The following is an 18,634-nucleotide window of genomic DNA, read 5'->3' as shown; positions in this document are numbered from 1 at the left end:
AGAATTAATACCTAATTTTTTTAAAGGTTCCTAGGTAATAAACTCATAGCATTGCATTGGTTTAGCAGTTCTTTACATTTTGTTCGAGATCAGAGATTTATTACTGTAAATTATAGGTTGATGATGAAAATTTCATTCAAAGACCGTAAACCACTAACCTATTTTACTAAGTGCGATGAAGGTTAAGGAAAAACCAATAGGTTATTAGATTTTTATTGCTTATTCCCTTTTATAAGGTGGTTTTGCAATCTTCACCTTGCCTATAGAATATCGGAATTCTCTATTTTTATATACAGACAGGAAAACCGTATAATCTAATATCCGCAACACTGAAAACCTTTCAAGGATAGAAAAATACAGCATAGAAGGTTTATTTTATAGATTTCATGACATTTCCATATTTTACGAGCAAAATCATAGTGAATCATTGACTTTTATTGTATTATAATCGTAAAATACGAAAGACATGCACACTTACATTGAAAAAGGTTAGTAATAACTTTTAATACCGAAGATTTAGTGCTAGATAATATAACACTGATGATAATTTTCAAAATATCGAAATTATAGAAGTTGTTGTTGTCTAGACAAATTGAATTGGTGTTATTAATATATGACTTACACAAACTACCTAGGTAATATCTGTATATTGATACATTATTTTATTGATATATAAATACAGTTTCAGCGAAAGTAGCATGTTCGAACAATTTTTGTCTGTCACAAACTCTGCTGTATTTTCAGTGTAAGTACCTAGATTTATACGACTTGATCGCTCTCTCTAGGTAAATGTATAAATTCGCTGAAATATTGCACGTAGGTACATCATACAAACTCTCAGTAGATTTTATGTGATGAACTGGTTGATATCTAGTTAATCTAAGCGGAAAAAAAGAGAAACAACTTGTAAAATAACTTTCCATAGTAGTCAAATCTTAAATCACATGTCACACGGTGGCGAGTCTCTATGTCTGATGTTACACAAGTCACCTGTCCTCCCCCCCCTCCCCCCTGTCTCACGAATTAGTCCTAAACACCTCGGGTACGTTATTATGGAATCCAAATCTACTTTATGCAAAATTGACGGGCGAGGTGTGGAGAAAGTGCATATAAGAGCAAGCTTCAACAACAAATTCGTTATAGTCGACTTGAGGTTGTCACGATTGCCAAATATGTGGAGTTTAGCGGTTAGTTGAACGATTGATTTAGTTAATAAGTGTGAAATGTGCAGTGATTACGAGGCAAATTGTCCATATAAGCCTATTTTAACATTTGGATAAGAGTGTTATTGATTGTCAAAGTGATTTAAATGGATGATCTGCTCATAGTGTAGTGTAGTGAATGACCTAATTAAGAACCTATGCATTATTATTTCCTTTGTTTAGTTTATTATTACAATAGAATTAACCATAACCTTTTTTTAGGTCCTCGGGATATTGTTGGTGACGGCTGATGGCTACTCGTATCAACGCGCGAGCTATGCACCGAGCGGCAATCAAATCAATCGACCCCAATATAGCCAGGCGCCGCAGTATCATAACAGCTATGCCCCGGGACACGCTTATATTGAAAAAAGTCAATACCAGGTGCAGCATGGAGGCCAGCCGGCCAGCCAGTACGCAGTGCAAACACTGAGCCCCGCAGCCTCCCCTGGACACACATACATTGAAAAAAGTCAGTACCAAATAACACACGGCCCGCAGGCAATCAGCAGTAATCAATTTAGCCAAAACGTTCAAATAAACTCTCCCGCCCCGAGTTACAGCTATAGCCAATATCCAGTGCAGCCAGCTAATAATGTGTACAAAGTGAACGCGGCGGCAAGTCCAGGCCATGCATACGTAGAAAAAAGTCAGTACCAGGTGTTACTTGGTGGCCAGCAAGCCGCCCCGGCTTATACTCAACAAGCTTACGCCTACGGAGCTGTCAGTCAAGCTAGACCTGCGTACAGCACGGTCAGCCAAGCCGTTCCTGTATACAATACTGTCAGTCAATCAAGTCCTGTGTACCAACCAGTCAGTCAAGCAAGACCTATATACAACACTGTCAGTCAAGTGAGTCCGGTCTATCAACAAGTCAGTCAAGCAAGACCTGTATACAACGCTGTTAGTCATGCGAGTCCAGTCTACAATACAATAAGTCACTCAGCTCCACTATACAACACTGCTAGTCAAACAAATCTGGTCTACAGCCCCAGCAACTCTCCTAGCCCTGCATATAATACTGCCAGTGCATCGAGTTCTGTCTATAATGCAGCTACTCAAGTTAGCTCAGCGAATACTGTGCAGCAACAAGTTCAATACAGCCAGGTCGCACAGGCGCCTAGCCCTCAGGTGAACTACGTACAGGCTCAACCTGCCGCTCAAGCTCCACGTCACACTTACGTAGAAAAGAGCCACTACGAAGTGGCACTCGGAGGGCCAGTGACCCACCATGTCGACGAGCACCACCATGCGAGCGAGGGCCATGCGCCAGGACACGCTTACGTCGAGAAGAGCCGGTATCAGGTTGTGATTGGTGGAGAATCAGCCAACGCGCACGTACACTCACACACGCAATCAGCTGGACACGAGTACATTGAAAAGAGTCAATACGAAGTCCAGCACGGCGCGCAGGCGTCCTCGGACAGCTATCAGAACGTGCAACTACACAACAATGTGCAAACTGGACAAATTCAGTTATCGCAAAGTTTGTTGCCCGCACAAGATGGCACGAGTTTCCTCAAGCCTTACGAGCAGACTGAGTTGACGAAATCTCACGAAATTCACTCCTATGACGCCCTCCCTAAAGTGCAACCGGTCGTATCTAAGCACGTGTACTTCCATGTACCACCAGCAGATATAGAGGAGCAGCCGAAATCCCCTCAGTACCTGCCGCCTGCACCGCCCGCAAAGAAAGACTACAAGATTATTTTCATTAAGGCCCCGTCCCAGGAGACCAATAACAATGCTGCCCTTATTCAACAACAACTACAGAACCAACTGGCTGCTAAGACTGAAGAGAAGACATTGATCTACGTGCTCTCGAAGAAGCCCGAGCCCCAGCCACCGATCATCCAGCAGCTGCCCGCGCCTACGGAACCCTCCAAGCCAGAGGTCTACTACGTCAAGTACAAGAAGAACTCACAGCTACAGGATATCGTATCCAAGATCAGCGATCAGAAATGAACGATACATACTTAACGCTTTCACCAAACTAGACTATAGGTGTGTAAATATAAATTTATTTTGGTAAGCTTTTATGACTTCCATTACGAGGCTCTATTATAATAATTTTAGTAAACGTTACATTTTACTATCCTGCAATATCGCGAACTGTGAATATTTTATCTTAACTATGCTGCTGTGCGAATGTTTGTTGTTTTGTAAATACCATAAAAAGTGTTATGCTGCATGTCTTTAATTTATTAAAAAATAAATATGTTTTTGTTGTTATAGTGAAGTTATTTTACATCATGTAGGTAACTGATTATCATATCTAGATATTCAAATTAGCGGAAACGAAGAACAGGTTTACCAAATGTGCCTAACAGAGGCAGAGAGAAATCGTTATGAAACCGACTCAAATACTATAAATCCAATAAATAAACTTGAAATGACGAAGCTATACGTAATATTATGTCGTTATAAATTAATGATTAACTTATTCATGTTTGTGCTTCTTTTAATCTTTCTAGAAATTACATAAATACATGTGAAGTTGTTTGCAATGTAGGCACAATTTTCGCTCTCTTGGCAGTAATGTTTGATCGATATTTCGGTGGGTGGCTAATAGAAATCAAAACACGTCCATGGCTTAACACAATTACCCTCCAGTCCCCCCCCCGCTGTAAGCCTGGCAGCGTATTTCCCTATTCTGATCTGAATTCGTGTGGAAAATTCTACCTTCATTAGCTGGGACTAAAGGCATGAAATGGAACGCGCATGATTTTGTTAGGTAGTAGTCCAGTCAAGGAATGAGGTGTAGAGTGCGTGAGCAGGTAACTCAGCGATTCCTTCAGAAACTTGTTCAGGGGGCTTAGATTGTTAACATACCAAAAGTCCTGACTCCTAGGTGATGAGCGGGGGGGAGGAGGGGGGGATAAAGATACGAATTTTTGGTTTTTTGCTTATATCTCGAAAACGGTGCATCGGAGACAAATATTATAAACTACTTAAATGAAGGTCTTAAGATTATCTAAAACTTTTATATCATATGTTTTTTTCTAATTACTAACCGTTTTCGAGCTATTACCCTCGGAAAAAATTGAAATTTACAAGAAAAAGTATCCATGTCAAAAAATTCATAAACATTGCATCATATTGTCTTAACCAATTCATAAACGAAAAAAATGAAGAGGAAAGAAGTTGTAGATTTTTTTATTCCCTTTTAGAATATATTACATATGCTGGTCAATATCCAACCCGCCTAAAGTTAGAGCTATTTTAAACTTGCATTTTGGTAAAGTCACTGACATAGCTCACCGAATTAGTAACGTTAAGTGTGAGTAAAATAGCTGTACCTTTAGGTGGGTTGGACATTAACCAGCATATGTATATATATTCTAAAAGGGAATTTAAAAATCTACAACTTCTTTTCTATTCATTTTTTTCATTTATCAATAGGTTTAGACAATATGATGCAATGTTTATGAATGTTTTGACATGAATACATTTTTCTTGTAAATTTCAACTTTTTCCGAGGGTAATAGCTCGAAAACGGTCAGGAATTAGAAAATAACATATGATATAAAAGTTTTAGATAATTTTAAGAACTTTATTTCATTAGTTGAAAATATTTCTCTCCGATGCACCGTTTTCGAGATATAAGCTAAAAACCAAAAATTCGTACCTTTATCCCCCCCTCCTCCCCCCAGCTCATCACCTAGGAGTCAGGACTTTTGGTATGTTAACAACCTAAGCCCCCTGAACAAGTTTCTGAAGAAATCGCTTAGTTACCTGCTCACGCACTCTACACCTAATTTTGAGTCATTTATTGACTGGACTATAGGTGTATAAAATAGTGTAAATTCTGGAATTAATTATAATTTATCGCCATGTATCATTTTACCTAGTTTGGTAACGGTCATTTTTTAAATACTTCGATTATTTGGGAAATTTTATCGCGTAAATTGTTGCATATTCTATTCTATTTACTATTACTTAACTATTTTATTATATGTATTTTGTCACCTGTTCAATTATGTAAATAATATCTGTTTTTCTGTGATAGTTGTAATAATAATTATAGACATAGTGATAATGATAATAATGATAAAGAATATGTTTTTTTAAATATTTATTTCAGTTAGCCAGAAAGTATACTAAGTTGTTGTTGTACTTACAAGATTACTAGGTAGATTACAAATCCATACAAGTTACGTCAGAGTCCTCAGAATAGGCAAGGCGAAAGATTTTGAAATCCTCTTCCGTAATGCAGATAACCATCTATTGTTTACAACAAAACCTTTATTTCGGTAATAAACTTAAGATTTTGGAAATTTAAAGCCATTTTTATAATAATTTTTAAATACTGCGCGAAAACAGCTCGCCGTGTCATGGCGTCGTGTGTGACGTCACACTTACGTACGTCAAATTTGTTTACAACAGCAAAGTAAACAAACACTGCGTATTTTTTGTGTTATAAATGAATTCTAAAGTTTATAAGTGGTGTGCAGTGCCTCAGTGCAAAATACATCAATAACGACACCCAACAAGGTGTTTGTACATGTCCCATACAAGAAAATAATAAGAGATAAATGGTTAAAGCTTGCACGGCGAAACAAACTTCTACGAAACAAACTTCTTCGGCGAAATAAACTTCTACGAGTTTAAAACGAGTTTGATTGCTACTTAGTCATATTTATATCTAGTGTTAAAGATAACGTAGCTAGTCACGTAGCCCGCAGAGCCGACGACCGCTGGAGTACAAAGGTTCTGGAGTGGAGACCCCGCGTCGGCAAACGGCGTGTCGGTCGCCCCCCAACCCGTTGGTCTGATGATCTGCGGAAGGTAGCGGGAAGCCGCTGGATGCAGATGGCGGGTGACCGTTTGGGGTGGCGATCGTTAGGAGAGGCCTATGTCCAACAGTGGACTACAGAAGGCTGAGAGAGAGAGAGAGAGAGAGAGAGAGAGTTAAAGATAAATACTAATAAAATAAACTTACAAAGAGGTTTTCACGTTTCTAAATTCGGAAGAGCAAAATTCTTTATTTGTTGCAAGGAACTCGCCCAACATCAATAAATCGATCCTGGGCAAATTTGCACTGTTTGCCTTAACAAAACCTGGTTCCATTGTTAAAGATAGATTCGTGTTATAAAGTCGATAAATCACAAAAACAAATATAATATTTATATCAATCGTAACGCGCAATCAGTATGTAAGGTAATCAAAACACAGTGAAGCGTACATAAGTATGACGTCATGCGCTGTGATTGGCGTTTCAGTCAAAATGGCCGATTGCAGTATTTTACTCTTTTATTTTATTGAAAATCTTATTAATCTCAATTTTTTTAATAAAACTAAATCAGTTTTTTAAATCCTTTGAATGTGTATTTTCCTCTAAAGTCATTAAATCTTTGATAATGTTATACTGTCGACACGCCTATTGTTTCGATGGTGGTAACCCCACTGTACTAAGGAACTTTATAGTTAATGCGTCAATCGGGGAGGCACCTTTCATGCACCTAAATGATTTCATATAAATTTGACTCTTACCAGTATGCAGTAGCATCAACAATCACATGATTGCAACTCAAAGATCGTCCTATTTTGCAGTTATCAAATTATGTCACATTTTTTTTATGGGTTTGGCATCGATAGAGATAGTGGTACGACGACTCATTTGTTTTACCACAGCTTTGGTGTTGAATATCTATAAAGTGAAGCTTTCTAGTGTATTAATGGTGGTAACACATCCGGGATATATTTAGGTATTATTAAGACTACAGAACCTCAATATTAATATAGAAAGAATGTAACTATATGAAGTTTAATTAAATCATATAGAGGTAAGCACTTAATACATTTGAAATCCTAATTAAAATTAGGTAAATGCCTTTTCTGGCTTTTCTAGTAAGTACTTTTGGATCTCTATATCTAATAAGCAAGACAACATTGCAACATTGTTTAACAACATAAAATATGATGAAAGCTTTAGTAGGATTTAATTTTAATACGGTAGTAAATAAATCTGTTGTATATTGCAGTGATTTTCATATTATCTGCATTTAAACTCGTATTTCCCGTTAAAATCATAGGTAACGTAATACACTTAAACATAGCACAATACATAACATTATCTCTCATGTCATATTCACTGCTGGTGTACACGTTTAGCCGATAATATATATTATAATAATTAATTTAAACTCAATTCGTTAAATTACTGTACCCGATTCTGTAGGCACTGTTCTGTTATTTTATTTCCTATACTATAGAGTGGAAAAATACAAATCTTGGCTTTTGTAAGGGATTCTTATAATAATATAAAATAGCTGTGGCCAGCATAAGTAGGCTCTAAATAAATAAGTAATAAAGTTCAAGTGAGAAAAGCACCAAATTACTTCTAAACAGAGAAAACAGAACATTTGACAGCGCATCAGAATATTGCCAACTAAAAAAGGAAATATAGTGTATATTACAAAAGTTGTCTTCTGCTATTTAATTGTCGGAGTTTAGATCTAAGCTCGAACTATCTTTATACAGGGTTGCAAAAGTCGTACAGTTAACCGAATAGGAGATACCAAAGGCTCATACTGAAAAAAATAAAAAGTAGTTTACTACAATCTGTAGAGCAGCAGTCAGTTCAATAATATTTCTTTTGTATCGGTCACTCAGTTAGTAACAAACTAACAAACAACAATAGATACTGTAAATTCGAATCCCCGGAGAAGGATGCCAGAAAACATTTCTGTTTTAAATTGGAATTTCAGAAATCAAAACAGAAAAAAAAACCTTACCCAACAAACTTTGCTAATTTTGTAACCTAGACCATAGGTAGAGAACCACCTGTATAACCAAACATATTTTTGAGAACTCGTTTAAAGGTCAAATACCGATTTAATTTTAGAACGTATTAGCGATGCAGGTTACGTCATACCTACTTTCCTTTCATCTGTTTAACGTTAAGTAATAATAATAATCAATTTTATTTAACAAAGAATAAAATAAGGAAGATAAGTAGTACCTGGATAGGTTCTTGATTAATTTTGCCTAGGTATCTGGTGTGATATATTTCTATCACTATGGTGTTACATTTTAAGACCCATTTTCTGGCAATTCTCATCTTGTTTTCGAGCATGAGTGCTGAAAAGTTACTACAATACATCACAGTTAACACGCAGGACACAGGCCGCATAATTAAAGTTGATACATCATTGTGATCATCAGACCCCTTAGCATGAATTTTCATCGTAAACATGACGTGAAATTACACGATGAATTCTACCGACCGCCAGGGGCGCTGTTCATATTTTCATACAAAATTACTCGATGAATTCTACTTCACGTTCACGATGAAAATTCATGCTAAGGGGTCTGATCTGCGGGAAACAACTGACTGTGGCTGAATGCGGTTCATATCCGTCGCCCGTGTTTGCCAAACGTATACAAAATGAATTGTGCCTACACTATACGATACACAGCCAGTAGAACAATGAAATGCTTTCATTATTGATGAACTGCCGTCTACTCTTGAAACCATGACACTAGATTCCCCAAGTGTACGTACTGCGCGTGTCAAAAGGAAGTGTCAAAAATTATAATTCCTATACAAATTTCGGCACGCCCCGCGCCCGGTTCCAATCGAGTGCTTGCGTGAACTTGGTTTCTTGTCGTTCAAAAAGCGCGTCTGCTTTGCTAGAGCGCTTTCCCAAAAAGTTCAAGAACTGCCCACAATTTAATTGCATTTGGTTACAAACTACCTACTCCTTTTAGATTTTTTTCGAAGCTTCTAAATAAATTTCATATTTAGTTACGGATTCATATACATTTTTCAATAGTTAAGAAATACATTTTGAAAAGCCGTGTTTTTTTGTGCATAACGTGATGGCGATGGCGCGTCGACTCATAACATTGAGTTTCAAGAGTATAGGGACAGACACTTCGCTTGTATATCCAGTAATCCCTTAATATCGGTCGAATTATCGTATCTATCTGTTTTGAGGCCACAAAATTATTATATATGATTGATTCAATAGAATTTCCTTCCTTTTTTATTATAACCTATTATCATTTATAATATTAGCAGAAATACTGCATAAGTTCGCAAAAGATCCAATAGTTTTTATTTACCTTGAAATTGCAAAAGAAGCTATTTTAGTTTTTATTTAAAGAGTATACCTAAGTTTAAAATTTAAATGTCCCAATACATATAGGAAGGCCTGGAGACTTGAATATTCGATATGGAAATATGAAAAAGTTTCAGATGTGCACTGGTTATTTAAATATTCCAGTCGGTAGCGCAGCCCGCAAGGTGTTGACACTATACAGGGTGAACTTTTATAAGAATACAATAGATGGTCATATTGACTGACTTCCAGATTGCTATACTGATTTTTTTCATGAAAGGTAAAAAATAATAATATTAGTGTGTCCTTTTATTTATTTGTAGTCCTACATAACTTTCTAAGTCTACATACAAATTATATCAAAATTGATTTATTTATGAGTGTTATGGTTTTAACAGAGGTAGGTTTAGTAGTCGTCCACGAACCCGCACTTGGCCAGCGTGGTGGAGTAAGCCTAAACCCTTCCTTCATTGTAAGGAGACCCGTGCCCAGCAGTGGGGACGTGATGGGTTGTGATGAAGGAAGGTTTAGTAGTACTAGTACAAGTACCTATAAGTTCGAAATCAGTCGACTTTTAAAGCACTGAGAAAACATACACCCTGTATAATATTTGCAGCGAGTCCTCATTAATTTCCAAACCACGGCAAAGCCAAAGGAAGGTAAGCATTACGATCGTGTATATGTATTTGAAGTTTTACTTTGAATTTGTTTGCAGTATATGATTTTCAAGGCAAATGGGGTATTTGCTTTAGAACTGCGGTTTTTTTAAACCAAAAAAACATCGTATATGAAATATCGTATACAATAAGAAATAAGAAAATCTACGTAAAATGAACATTCATGACGAAAGTCAATTAAAAACTACTCCCCTTCGGAATGAAAAAAGTCTCTTTTATGTATAAGCATAGTTTACTTTGTCACTATGATTAGATATCTGTATCAATTTAAACATTAATTAAATATTATTTAATCAACTATCAGTAACCCATTATACTAAAAAAAAATTGTTAATTCCCAACGAATATAATAAGTATTTCTCTTAATCAATCCGACTCGTACTATTAAGTATCACAACACAAACGTCTTAGAGCATCGTTAGATAAATCATCATCATCAGCCCATGAGCCCACAGTCACCCACTGTTGGAATTATGGCTAATTAATAATAAACTGATATCAATAAAACCAACTAAATACACTTCAATTAGCTTGATGGAAGGGCAGATACGACTGTCAGCCAAGGCAATGTATGAACATGTTGTAAGCGAACAGTGAGAATGGCTCCCTTAGAATATCGTGACCTAAATGAAGAAAGTCTTTGTTCATGCCACTGCATAGCGCACTGTGATGCTTTCAACAGATGTACCTACTATGCTAGGGTAGGAGAGTGACTTCGCAAGATTCAGGGCAGAGCGAAATTGCGCGAGAAGTAGAAGAATTTCGCAAATTATACTGTGCAGATCAATTTCGTTTATGTAGCGAAAAATCCGTTGATTTTAAAAAAATGTTAATTTAGGTAGCTGCATATTGCTTAGTTAGTTACTACGCTCAGCAGTGTTATAGCAGGGGGCTATTGTGATATAAAATTAAGGAACGGAAGTGCAATCGTTATCTTTAAGGGTCTGCAAGGGGGAATCGAGGGTTGGCATTGTCATAGAATTATGTAGTAAACGATGCTCTACAACCTTGAAAAAAATCACACAGGAAGCCGAAGAGTCTAGCTAGGTGCTGAATGATTCGAATTCAAGTAAATGATTATGGATAACTGTAAATAAAATTCAGAATATGACGAAAAACCAGAAAATCACACTCCCGTATTGTAACAACTTTGTCGTAATTATTAAGAATTTTCATATGATTTTTATCATATTATAAAGTTAAAGGCTTGGACTAGGCGCTAAATACCTTGTTTTTTAATAAACACACACTTATTTTGTGTAAATTAATCCCAAACTTGAGCAATTTTTTTCCCTCAAATCTTCATACAAATATCTATGGCGGCTTTCTGTGTTATAAAATCATAAACACAAGTGACGTTTGACTCAGTTGGCCGCTGGCCTCCAAAGAAGGGTCACGTCGGTTTAGGCAGCACTGACAGCTCGCGATCTTATCGTGTACAGATACAAAATCACTGCACATTGGTTGTCATTGCACTTTTTCAACTTTTATGACACCAACATAATTTGATTTGAAATTGAGGAAGCATAATTCTTCCAGTATATTCAATACATTAAATTAAATTAGATAGTGTGCAATATTCTCGTGACATTACAGTCTCGTAAAGGTCTGATGAGGAGCAGGAATATAGCGAATGGATCTAAGTGATGACAATACGCACGAACATTAGGTTAGGGATCAAAAATACAGTCTCTTGGTGCTGGTTGAGGTATGGTCTCGTGAGGATCTGATGAGGGCAGTAACACGGTGGTGGCTCAATTTTATTTCAAAGATGTTAATAGCTAAAAGCATCGAGTTTAGGCTATTAAGTATGTTTTTCAGAGAGAGAGAAAGAGATTTTATTTTTCCTCTGGATGTGTTAGGTTTACTGGGTTTACTAAGTTCATTCTGTTAATGGCATCAAGTTGTTATATGTTTATAAGTAATAATTATTTATTAACAAAATGCTGTTGGTTCTCCACGAAAATGTAAAAATAAAAATAAAATAAATAAAAATAAATTCGTAACGTAAAATTGTCAATGACGGAATTTCTTCTATAGACAGTAGCCACAAAAAAAACAAACGATAGATGGCGTGATTTGAAGATAAAGATACATTTATTCGACACATAGACAGCAACAAGAAAAAAAATACAGATTTAAAGAAAAAAAACACATACTTATACAAAACAACAAAGAAAAAAAAGAATACACATCAAAATAACTGGAAAAAATATAAGCCCCAATTTACTTGCGTGGGACAGGGAGTACCATAATATTTTTTTTGGGGTACTCCCCATCTATGCGAAATATCAGCTTGATATCTTTACCCGTTTCTGAGAAAAAGGGCGGTGACAGACAGTCAGTCAGACAGACGGACAACAAAGAGATCCTATAACGGTTGCTTTTTTTCTTTTGACGTTCGAAACCCTAAAATTAAGTAAAAATATTATGCTGCTACCAAAAAATGTACTTAAAGGTATTGAAAAAGCGTTTTCAGTCCTGTTCACTTTAGTATGGAAACCCCTGTTGAGTTTTCTTGACAAGTCCCAATGTTAATGGAAAGTATCGTAGGCGGGGACCAGCAGAGGGTTCACCATTTAGCTGAATGTTACTAAGAAAACGGCCTTGAGTGGCGGTCAAGTTGTTCCCCGCCTGCGATACTTTCCATTAACATTGGGACTGGTTTTCATGTTTTTAGCGTACAGTCGGGTTTGTGTTTGTTTATATAATTGTATTTTTTTATTTGTAAATTTTTAGTTGTTTTTATTTTATGAAATTTTACGTCAGTAGTTCATGATCATTTTTTATTTCAATAATTTTGGTGTTGCTATTTAAATACCTTCAATATGCATATTTTTGTAATGTGAAAATCAAGCCCTTTCATTTGATACCTTACACGGCAAAGTTGAATTATTATTTTTTCGATCATCACGTTATGTCCTCTAGAGGGCGCTATGTACATTTTAATGGAACGTCACATAGCCTATAACCATCGCGCCATCAATACGCTTCTAACAATACCTCATACATCAAAATAGAAACTTTGTTGGACATGTGACTTTTTACCATGGAAAACGAATATTTTTTTTCGCGAATTTGCAAATCTCGTAGAACTAAAGTTGTCCAGAATGACTCCTTGAGTCATCCCCTTTTGGCTTAGTATAGCCCTTTTGCGACACTATGTATTTACTTTGCTTTGTCGTCGGGGTTCAGTTGGCTGGAGGATGCCCGAAACTTATTATCTACACTTTAATACTTGTAGTTACCTTTCTACAAGTAAATACCACATTTGTTTGAGAAAGCTAATCGGGTTCCGAGTATAGAGTAAAGTGGCACCCCTATTAATTTCTACTCTTTCCTGGTGCCTATCAGTGTAAGTAAGAATTATACTTACTTACCCTAAAATCACCCAAAATGTACTTGAACATAAACTTCATTGATTGTTGGCGAGTAAAAGTTTATCGACCCACTGTGCAAACTTACATGTGTGCGTGTCACTGCGTGTGCTGTGTGAAGAGCATTGAAAACCCAAAATTGGCGCGGCACGTCACCCTGTACGGGCCCTTAATATACATATTTGATATATACTAGCTCTACCCGCGAGCTTCACTTCGCCTTAAAAAGTTTTCCTGTGGGAATTCCAGGATAAAAAGTAGCCTATGTCCTTTCTCAGCGTCTAGACCCTATGTATACCAAATTTTATTCAAATCCATTCATTAGGATGTAACTACTAGCTACTAGGAGATAGATCGAGCCATGTTAGCGCCGCTGCCGTGTGAAACTGCCTTTATTCCTGAGGTAGATTACGACCTAGGGTAACAGTAACTAGACTAGGGTGCGTCCACCCGCATCGGAGTCCTCCTAATTGCGGCACCACGGGACGTGTCGTGTGCCCACGGCTCGTGTCGTGTCGCCCCCGCCCCGGCACGGACGTCACCGTTTTAATCTTAATTGGACAAGGTTCTAGCTGCTGTATACACATTACCAGCAGCGGCATTACCCTCTTTATTGTATCGTTTACACGGTTCATTGAACGTAGTATGCCGTATTGTAGAGAAGTGTTTTGTATATAACATTTTCAGTGTACCTGAAGGGCTAGCGCCTAGCACGGGGTGCATTTAAGACGTGACAAAAAATTGCATCGCTCTCACTCACATCGCGCAGCCTCAATAGCGAGCGCGACGGAGAACTTTAATATTTTGTCATATCTTAAATGCGCCACGTGCCAGCCATTCTGGCAGTGCACATCTAACTATATTTGACACTCACTAATTAATCGTGTAAACGGACCTTAAAGTACCTACCTACCTGTGGTAACAGTGTTGATCGAAGGTGTGGTTACTAAAATCGGATAAAAAAAATAAGTAAGTACCTATATGCAACCTAAGGGCCCGTTTGTAATGGTAACCTAATGTCAGTATGAGATGATATTCCAGTTACATTTTTATTACATACAAGCGGCATTGTGCAAGCTGTAACGCCTGGAGTATGAACCCATTACATTGATCATTACAATGATTATGACCATCTCTCTTGAAACGAAATGGCCATTTTAATGACCATTATGTACTTTTCTTCTTATCAGAAATCCCGTTGTTAACACGAGCGTGTTATTTCTTTTTGATAAATCTACCCACTTGGATACCTTAAATAAATAAAATATTTTTTCATATCGAATAATTATTAGCATAATTATAAAGCACAATTTTGTTTACTACCTAAATAACATTAGTTACTAAGTACGCATATAAATTCTTCTAGGAGGGTACATTTATATCAATTTAAATGGGAAAGAGAAAGATGTCGGAACAAAATTTTAAATTTTGCTGCAGGATTTTCCGGAATTTCCACTTAAAACTTTTTAAGAGCCTGCCAAAGCTCGCGTTGCTAGTGAGATCGCAAGTTGTTTAGTTGTAAATATTTTATACACACATCAGCATCACATCTCAGCGCTTGGTTGCCACCTGTCTAAGGACAGGCGATATTATTTTTGGTTTTATGAGAAACTGAATCTAAGTTGAGGGTGTTAAATAAAGGGTAGTAAGCCGAAGGGGCGTGACTCAGGGGATGATTTTGAAACAGTTACGTTCTACGAATTTTCAATATAGGCGAGTTATTTTTTTTTTCTCTATACAAACAGGTGGTCACGTTATTTTTTACTATGGTGAGTCGATATTGATGTCGATTCTGAAGGCACCAATTCTAATTTGAGTGCTGTCAAAACCATAAAATTCTTTGATTAAAATTCGACTCTATGAGTGTTTCATTATATCAATTTGAAAGCACAAAAATTTGAATTCGCGTTTTCAGTATCGACATCAATTTCCACTTATCTACGACATCGTGGACTCGAATGTACCCTTAACTAATAAAAATAACACTAGGTAATAATAATAGCTTTAGTTAAAACTATATTTTGAACCAGCCTTTGTTTTTATTTTGGTGATATCGGATCGAAGCAGGTAGGTATAAATGTTGAAACCGATTCCGATAGCATAAAAAATAATTTTAGCGATTTGAAACAAAAAAAATACAGTGGAAAATGCGATTTACGGGTATACTTATTAAGACGAATTTTAAACAAATAATTTAAATTCTTTGTTTTGACAGTAAAATATGAATTTGTGCCTACAGAATCGTCATTTATATGCACCTACTTATACCTATTTGATAGCATCATCTATTCTGCCTTTATGGGACGGGAGTAGGTACGCAAATACCTTAACAACCCACCCATAACCTGGGTGTCTGTTGCCAAAAAATAAAAATAGTACTTAGATGGTGGAATAACCCTTGCGGTATTCACCGAAATTATTAGAATTTAATATCAAAATAAACTAGTCGCCTATTCGTCGGAGAGTCGATCCCATAATAAAAGTGGCTCAGTGTATGGGCCTGGCTCAGTATGATTTTGTGCCTTCAGAATCGCTGCCATTTGTTAAATTAAAGTTTAGTAGTAGTTCCGATTCCATAACTCCTTTCGTTCGTCAGTTTCTAGAGTAACCCATTATCCAATGATATTCTAGGAGTATGTGCCCAAATAGGAACGTAAGTAAGAAATAAGATTGAGATCATAAAACTACGTACGATCTAAACTAAACACTCTACTCGTTCATGAAACTTTAAGGGTTACTTGAATTTATTGGCTTCACCATAGCGATGGCACTTTTATTGCATTTAAATTATGAACCCAATTAGATTTCCTAAATTATAAGACTTTCAATAACACAAACATAGAACACGACTAATTTGATCCTAACTAATATTATAAATGCGAAAGTAACTGTGTCTGTCTGTCTGTCTGTTACTCTTTGACGCCAAAACTACTGAACGGATTTGGATGAAATTTGGTGTACATATATCCATGGTCTAGACCCTGAGAATGAACATAGGCTACTTTTTATCCCGGAATTCCCACGGGAAAACTTTTTAAGGCGAAGCGAAGCTCGCGGAAACAGCTAGTAAAAAATAAAAACAAGGTGGTAATATTGTTAACCGATCTAGAGTAGAATTAGATAGGTATTTTGATTGGGGTATCATCGGGTATGAAAATTCAAATATTGCGCGATAGGTCGAGGCTACGGATCAGGTGGGCTGGTTTTTAATTAAATTGCTGCTTTACATAGAATATTAAAATCACAAGTTAGATTGGTGAACCGAAATTAAATGCCTATCTTGCAAAGTGTTTGGGTAATTGGGTATACGTTTTCTGTACATGAGACGTAAAATGCATTAAACATTTTTATTGGGACTTTAATAATAACTAGGCTTTAATAATACTTAGTATTGATAGCTGATGTGTATGTAATTACGTGTTTTTTAGTTTGATACTGTTTATAATTAATAATTCCTTAATTAGTTAATATAAGAAGCGTCCGTAGTCGAGCTAGCTTCAGTCATCGTAATTGATAATTGAAGTATGATATAGTCAACACATGGTGGCGCGGTCACTCATTGGATGGGTGACCGATTTTGGTTATTTTCTGGGCGCTTCCGTGCTTCGGACGACACGTTCAGTCGTAGGTCCCGGTTGCAGTTTCAGCAGCAGTCGTGAAGCCAAGTCAGCCAAGAGGCCTTCGGGACCTTGAAAACATCTACTGACAGTCGGGTTGACCCGACAACTCTCCAAACAAGCTTGTGCTGGGGTCTACCGGCCGTCACGAGCCTGTGTGGTGAACTAAGGCCAAAAACCCTTCCTTCATTGGAAGGAGACCCTTGAACTGCCCCAGCAGTGGGGACGTGATAGCATTTTTCCACTTCTAGACCAATTTTGAGTTCTTGACCAATTTTGAGACATTTCAGCTTTTCAACCTTAATTCTATCCTAAAAAGAATGACTCGCACTAGAACTCGCCAAATCAAGTAGTAAAAACTTAATTTAACGAAATTCCGAGTTTCTTTTAAATAAAATAACAATTCCAAGGCTATCGTTTGAGATCATTGACCAATGATGAACCTATCCGACTTATGCCTATTCCACAATTTCTAATAATATACATGTATACGTATACAAGGGACGGTGTCTATCTGAAAAATAATTATTCCCATTTTTTTCATACTGCTTATATTATAGCATCAATGTAGGTACTTTTTAAAACTTATTTCACGGTATTAAAGTTTCATAGAACAGAAGTTGTAAAGCATTACGAGTTGGCTCAAGCCATTTCTGCTTACAATACCACTTTATAGCAATCACTATAGTTTGCCTTAAAGTCAATGTTACCATAGCAACAAAGGAAACTGAGATCGGTAAATATTTCCCCAGTTCAAGTTAGGGCTTGTGGTTTATCTAAATCAACTTGAGAACTGATTAGGTCTCCGGAAATGAACTCGGCGCTTTGAACTGAATAATGCTATTTCCAAGTCAAAGTTAGTCAGTTTAGTTTGTACGTTGTAAACTTGAAAAATAAAAGAACTCTATTTAAGCTCCGTATACGAAGCATGGACTCAAATTAGTTTCTGAAAACATGTTTTCAGTATCTACCTAATAGGTATTCAAAGTTTGCGTCTCTTACCGGAGTTAATGCTCCAGTTTATTGCTTATGTTGAATTTACCCTTAAAGCTCTTTTAAGACGCGATCTTTCAAATCAGATAAAAATAACATAAAAGAACAGTTAACTCACTTTATTTACTCAGGTTAGGACAGTAAAGATCTCCTTTAGTATATTATGTTAAGAAGATCCACCCAAGATAAATATAAAAACACTTTATTGCACATTGAGTGTAGCCAGGCTGTATAGATCCACAAGCTTTTCTGCGATATTGAATTCGTAATAAAAATGTATTTTTGAAGTTGAAAATACAATTTTCATTATTCTTTGATGTTATTGCCGTTTTCTGATCTTAGGATAAGGATAAATGCTTTTATATGAATTGCATTGCATTTTCCGATTTCAATTGTAGCAGTAGTTAAAAAAAATAATAATTATAATACCTATGTATGATTTCTGAGAAGTAGTACCAAATAAATACATTAGACATTACATATAGGTGTAAGCACTGTGTTTACATACATGGCTGTACTTTAGTAAATAATTCAGCGCATTCCACGTAACCTTTGGCAATGCTGTACAATGGACATGGACATGCTGTCTAACAGCCCGAAATGTCAATTTCCCCGAATCCGCGTTTGAACTCAAATAAGCTTTCCTAAAATAGCGTTTAATTCAAGTACTGACAGTTGGTTCCCGCCACATAGACGCTCACT

General features: G+C 36.6%; 2 protein-coding genes across 3 annotated transcripts in view; one reads left to right on the top strand and one right to left on the bottom strand.

The window, feature by feature from the left end:
- Positions 1 to 18,634, bottom strand: part of LOC105380494 (frequenin-1) — a 122,297-nt gene that overhangs the window by 14,520 nt on the left and 89,143 nt on the right. The gene's annotated exons all lie outside the window — the stretch shown is intronic.
- LOC125491217 (adhesive plaque matrix protein-like) lies at positions 1,084 to 3,388 on the top strand. Its single transcript, XM_048632678.1, has 2 exons — positions 1,084 to 1,187; positions 1,425 to 3,388. Exons 1-2 carry the CDS (start codon positions 1,173 to 1,175, stop codon positions 3,165 to 3,167), a joined length of 1,758 nt encoding a protein of 585 aa, XP_048488635.1. The 5' UTR covers positions 1,084 to 1,172; the 3' UTR covers positions 3,168 to 3,388.

The sequence above is a fragment of the Plutella xylostella genome, chromosome Z (genome assembly GCF_932276165.1).
Source record: "Plutella xylostella chromosome Z, ilPluXylo3.1, whole genome shotgun sequence".
NCBI classification, from domain to species: domain Eukaryota; kingdom Metazoa; phylum Arthropoda; class Insecta; order Lepidoptera; family Plutellidae; genus Plutella; species Plutella xylostella.
This window is presented reverse-complemented; position numbering and strand designations above follow the sequence as displayed.